This window comes from Penaeus monodon, chromosome 14 (genome assembly GCF_015228065.2).
Source record: "Penaeus monodon isolate SGIC_2016 chromosome 14, NSTDA_Pmon_1, whole genome shotgun sequence".
NCBI classification, from domain to species: domain Eukaryota; kingdom Metazoa; phylum Arthropoda; class Malacostraca; order Decapoda; family Penaeidae; genus Penaeus; species Penaeus monodon.
The window spans coordinates 18,781,923-18,788,338 of record NC_051399.1 but is presented as its reverse complement, the minus strand read 5'-3'; the positions used below and the strand labels follow the sequence as shown (position 1 = coordinate 18,788,338).

At 49.0% G+C, this 6,416-nt stretch overlaps 1 protein-coding gene across 1 annotated transcript; it reads left to right on the top strand.

Moving 5' to 3' along the window:
• The first annotated feature begins 2,467 nt into the window (after positions 1 to 2,467).
• LOC119580605 lies at positions 2,468 to 5,918 on the top strand. Its single transcript, XM_037928715.1, has 7 exons — positions 2,468 to 2,771; positions 2,923 to 3,710; positions 3,754 to 4,092; positions 4,268 to 4,404; positions 4,488 to 4,605; positions 4,749 to 4,995; positions 5,116 to 5,918. Exons 1-7 carry the CDS (start codon positions 2,468 to 2,470, stop codon positions 5,916 to 5,918), a joined length of 2,736 nt encoding a protein of 911 aa, XP_037784643.1.
• The last annotated feature ends 498 nt before the right edge of the window (positions 5,919 to 6,416 follow it).

Below are 6,416 nucleotides of genomic sequence, written 5' to 3'. Positions count from 1 at the left end.
CCCCCTCACTTGTTCAACTTCCGCAGTTTCGGTGCTTTAAAGCTGGAAACCAATGCCGTGTTAAGTGACCACACCCCCCTGACCTGCTCTATGCGCCTCATCAAGGAGTTCACAATGGAACTGTGACTACTCCTCTTACCTCCATAGTTAACACCTCACTGCAGTCCATGTGCTATCACAATGGAAGACCGCCTTTGTTACCGCCATCGGGAAAACCCCAAGCCCCGCCACATTCGGTGAACTACGACCCATCATCATTAGTCCGTTGCCAAGCCTGTGTGTGATAATTTTGTCGCCGACTGGGCTTACCAGGATCTCGCGCAGTTCGGCAATATACGCTCCTCCTCTACCACGTAGATTTCAAGGAAGCCTTCGACCTGGTGGACCACACCATGATCATCTCAAAAGCTGCAGCTTCCAAGGGCATCAGGGAGTGCATCATCCCCTGGCTGGCAGACTTTCTCTCTAACAAGTAACAGGCTGTGTGCGTGCAGGGTCAAGTTTCCAGCCTCCTGGCACTCACGTGCGGAGTAATGATGCGCTCTTGGACACCAAGTATCGCTGGAAATACGTGGACGACTCGACCATCGCCGCCGCCATTGACAATTCCTGCCCTGACTACTCTGCTGTCCAGTGCACCCTCGACAACCTCCTCTCCTGGATCATGGCAAATCACGTCACTATCAACCGCCAGAAGTGGTTCATGATGCAATTCAACTTTTCCACCAACCCCGCCCCCATCCTCACGCTCGACGTAGTCTGTTCCACCAAGCTGCTCCGTGTCACCATCAACGATAAAGCTCTCCTGGACGCAGCACGTCACATCGTGAAGTCTGCCTTGCAGCTTCACATCTGCGTCGCCTCAAGCCCATGGTGTCCCACTTCCGGAGCAAAATATCTACAGGCTATTTATCCTGCCCAAATTGACCTATGCCTCCCCGCCTGGTCCCTCTCCCTCACCTCCACACAGCTGCTACTGTAGTGATCTATAAGTATTATGAATAACTGTCGATCCTTGGTGTGGGTTGTGATAATGAAGTGAGTTGTGATACTTATGTGAGTTGTGAGTGCCATATTGTGATGCCGCTATATACGGGATATGATGACAATATTATCGTAACCTATATTGTGATAATTATATGATTATATTATATATATACTGCCTTTTGTGTGATATGTTACACCATGTGAAATATAGAAGATTATGTTTAGTTTATATTGCTGTGTAACATATCGCCTATGTAAAAGAGTGAGATTCTGCGTACAATTTGTAGAGTACAATATTTTATTTTGTCTCTGTAGTCACACGTCTGGCAGTAGCACTCTCGGGCAGAGCTGACGCGTGGTGCACGGGACTATGAAGAGCTCTCTTTTATTTTTGTCAGAGCTGATCTCCAATGAACCTATTTTAGTTTTAATTGGTGTATTCTTCTCCCTCAAGCATCGTAGAGAAACACCAAACAAACAGATATACGAACACAACACAGTGAGTATACAAACATGGCGCAGTGATCCAGTTATTCAGTTCTGACACCAGCCTGTGGCCTGTCGCCTGCCCGTGCTCCTCCCACCCTCGTGGCCTGCTCAGTAAATAACCCGCTCAGGAGTGATTTTCATTAGTGCAGTGAATTGGTGGTGATATAGTGAAGTGTAGTGTTGTGATGTGGCTATAGTATTTAGTGCAGTGCTATATTTAGCAGCATAAGGGAGCCGAATCGAAGCATATGAAGATTGTAGGAGCGAGACATAATTCTGCGCTCTCTACCCGACGCTTCGTAGTCGACTGATTCTCTCGCGTCGTGGCTCGCCTACCCGCACGTGCCCGGCGTGACGTCACGGCACCGCCACGCACACACACTCACATCCCCCACACTGCATGGACGGAATTTCACCGGATTTGCGCCGAATTTGCTGGTTATTATCTTCACACCCTTACCACGGTACCATGGGTAAACGGAAAGAAACCGCAAGAGGCCAGTAAGAGCGACCCGGAGAAACCAGACTCTAGCCTTGAAGAGTTTGAAGGAGCCAGTGCCAGCATCCCACCTCCCACAGATATTACTACATTGCTCCAGTGGATAATACAGAGGGATGAAAAGAAGGAATAAGCACGTCGGAGGAGGAGGAATATCGTTACAGGCGTGAGGAAGCCCATCGGATGGAAGAAGAAGCCCGTCGGAAGGAAGAAGAAGCCCGTCGGAAGGAAGAAGAAGTCCGTCGGAAGGAGGAGGAAGCCCGACGGAAGGATGAGGAAGCTGCCCGTTTTCAGGAGCTGATACTTCGCCTCACTCCCCAGCAGCCCGTAGATTCAACTGCGAGTTCGCCAGTGAGCAATTCTGCTGCGTCCAATGCTTCTCACACTCCGCCGACCCCAAAGGCAACAATCCAACCTCCGAAAGTATTACCAGCCGATGCGAGTTCCCAACATTTCCGGGAATGGAAGCGCGAATGATCTGATTATGCTGTCATGGTGGATCTCCTCAGTCTGCCATCATCAAAGCAGCATATACAGCTACGCATGTGCCTTACACCTGAGATGCGACGGGTGCTGGAGCACAAGTTAAACGTGCCCGCAGACCCAACATGCTCAGTAGATGATGTACTGACAAAGCTCGAGGAGCACATCAAAAATGCCAGTAACGAGGCGCTGCGACAGAAGGCCTTCTCCAAGTGCAAGCAAGCAGACGGCGAGTGCTTCGATGACTTTTGGATACGGCTGAAAATCTTGTCACAGGAGATAGACCTTTGCAAGGCTCAGGACCATACATGCTGTGAGCATGGATGAAACACGGCATACTAATGGTATACGTGATGAGGAACTTACCCAGAAGCTCATTCAGATGGACTGTTCAACGACATTGCAAGATGTTTGGAGAAATGCAGGTCTCATGAATCATCAAAGATTGCATCATCTGTTTTTAGGGACACAGTTTCATCACGGCTGTTTTCCTCAATATAAAAAAGATAAAAAGGCTGCCCTGAAACAGAAGTCTAAGATGAGACCAAGCTCACCTTTGCCTAGTAAAGTCTGCAACTGCTGTGGTCGTCAACATGAAAAAGGTCTATGCAGAGCCACTACTTCCACATGTCGTGCTTGTGGCAAGAAAGGCCATTGGCATTCTACTGCAAAGTGTCCTGCAGGAATGCCAGATGTAAGGTCTGCAATCGGCAGGGACACTATGATAACTGCTGTCCAAAGAAACGGAAGGCTAAGAAGACAAAGAGAAGAGGACACACAGAACTTGAGAATAGTAAGTTCTGTATCCCCTTCAGTGTCACATGCCAGGAGTGTCACCTCTACTGCACGTCCTAAACCTCAGCCTTCCCCTAAAGTCCGCGTATCTATTCGGCATAATGATTCATCAGGTAGTCTTGCCATCATCCCTGACACAGGTGCAGACACAACTGTCATTGGACTCAAGCATCTTAGTAGTCTTGGACTTTCGAAAGAAGACTTGGCACCACCAGCAGAGACAGTGTACTACAATGCAGATGGGTCACAGATGCCACCAGTGGCTGGATCATTTTGTGGAACTATCACCTATGGCGACCGTTCGACTACATGTTGGATTGATGTACAGCCTTCGCTTACGACCCCGCTGCTCTCTTGGAAGGAGTGCAAGGATTTGGGGATTGTTCCGGACTATTTCCCCAGGCAAATGTCGGATGTGCACATGGCCAATCGAGTCCATGGTCCGGATAGTACACCAGTATTGAACCCCTCTCAGTTGCTGCCTTTACCGCTGGGACCAGTTGAAGTCACCTGAAGAAGCAAGGAAGTATTTTCTGCATCAGTATGCAGACGTCTTGGTGAAGAAGGACGACTTGCAGTCAAGGCCACTCAAGACGATGATTGGCCCACCCATGAGAATTCATCTGCGGGATAATGCGACACCCTTCGCGATTCACACCCCAAGAATGATTCCTTTGGCTTTTCAGGAACCAATGAAGAAGGAGCTTGAGTCATTAGTGACCCAAGGCATCTTGAAGCCAGTAGAGGATGAACCATCAGATTGGTGTCATCCAATGGTTGTTGTCCCAAAAGTGAATGGTGGTGTTCGTATTACCACAGACCTGTCAAAAACTCAACAGGCAAGTCTCTCGCCCTGCCCACCCTTCTCGCGACGCCATTTACAGCCATCAGAAGTATCAGTCCACGGTCAAATTTCTTCACAACTGTGGATGCTCTTTGTGGTTATTGGCAACTACCCCTGCATGAGGACGATCAACACCTGACTACATTTATCACTCCTTATGGACGTTTCAGGTATTGTCGGGTTTTGCTGCAACAGGAGACGCCTTTTGTCTCCGAGGTGACAGGGCACTTCAGGGAGTGACGAACTGCATCAAAGTTGTCGATGACATTCTCCTACATGATGAGGACTACATCTCACAAACTTCAAAGTGTAAATGAAGTGCTGTCAGGTGTCGTCAGCACGGGATAACACTTAATGCAGAGAAGTTCATTGTGCTGCATCTGAGGCCAGCTTCTGTGGGTACAAACTATCAAGATATGGTATTGAAGCAGACCCAGAGAAGGTGAGGGCCATCACAGAGTTTCCTACCCCTGTGAACTTAACAGATCTTCGGTCATTTATGGGCTTGGTAAATCAACTGGCTGAGTTTACACCCAAGATTTCGACCACTGCAGCGCCGCTCCGCCCACTGATGAGTCCAAAGAAGAGCTTTTACTTGGACAGCGGACCACACCCAAAGCTTTTATTGACACTAAACAAGCTTTGTCAAAGCCACCCATACTCGCGACGTTTGATCCAGCTCTTCCTACCATTCTGCAGACTGACGCCTCTAGACTCTATGGCCTCGGCTATGTGTTGCCGCAGGACCACGGTGCTGGAAGATACAGATGGTGCAATGTGGATCTCGGTTTCTTGACGGACACAGAAACACGGTATGCGACCATCGAATTGGAAAATGCAAGCTGTCGTTTGGGCTATCAGCAGTGCAAGTTCTATCTTCGTGGACTTCAGCACTTCAGTTTGATGACAGATCGCCGTCCATTGGTTCCCATTTTGAACCATTATTCTCTGGATGCTATTGAAAATCCTCGCCTCCAGCGCATGAAGGATAAGATCGCACCCTAATTTTTTACTGCAGTGTGGTGTGCAGGTAAGGAGTTGCGCATTCCTGATGCCCTCTCCCGGTCACCTGTGAGTCACCCAACGGTGGAAGATGGTACCTTCAATACTGAGATGGACACTTCTGTCAAGATTGCGGCTTTGCATGCTGTCAAGTCTGTTCAAGCATCAGACGCTATAGACGAGCAAGAGGATCTCTTCATGGAAGAATTGCGTATGGCTGCATCTAAGGATGCCTCATATGAAGAATTGCTTCATGTAAAGTCAGGGGTCCCCAGTGACTGCTACAACCTGCCAAATACCCTGCGTCCGTACTGGAAAATTCGCAATGAGTTGTACAACGATGGTGACTTGGTGCTGTATGGACCTAGAGTGGTTGTTCCTGCTTCTTTACGCCGTAGCACCCTCGCTCGCCTGCATGATTGCCACTCCGGTGTAGAAGCTACAAAGCGTCGTGCACAGCAGACAGTCTTTTGGCCAGGCATTAATGCAGACATAGTAAATACCGTTCGTGCCTGTGAACCATGCCAGCGCCTACAGCCTAGCCAGCAACAGGAGCCGTTGCTGTTAGAAGACAAACCCACAAGACCATTCATGTCTGTATCAGCTGACTTTTTTAGTGTTGCTGGAAAACACTTTTTGGTGTATGTTGACAGACTTTCTGGATGGCCTGTTGTCATCCCGTGTGGAAATAATGCAACAAGTGCTTCAACGATTAGAATCTTTCGGCACATGTTCCGGGATCTTGGTGTCCCAGTTCGCCTGCGCACCGACGGTGGACCCCAGTTCTCCAGCCGAGAATTTGCTACATTTCTTCAATGATGGGGAGTGCGTCATGTCATGTCAAGTCCCCATTACCCACAGTCCAATGGGCATGCAGAGGCTGCTGTGAAGAAAGTCAAGTATCTGATCATGAAGACAGCACCCAACGGGAATATTGACTGTGAGGAGTTCGACAGAGGCTTACTGGAATTGCGTAACACTCCAAATTTCACTGGTCATTCTCCTGCTCAAGTTCTGTTTGGTATGCCCCTTCGCTCCTGTGTGCCTGCCCACTCTAGTGCCTTCATGAAGGAGTGGCAGACCAAGGCTGAAGACTGCGACCGTCGTGCTGCAGTACGTGCCAAGGACGTGAAGACCCGCTATGACACTCGTGCCCACTCACTTTCCAAGTTAGAAGTTGGGGCGCATGTGCGAATCCAGGATCCCACATCCAAGCATTGGGATAAGGTTGGCACTGTCATGGGTATTGGCAAAACTCGTGATTATCACATCAGGCTTCCAAGTGGCCATATACTGTGGCACAATCGACGCTTCCTG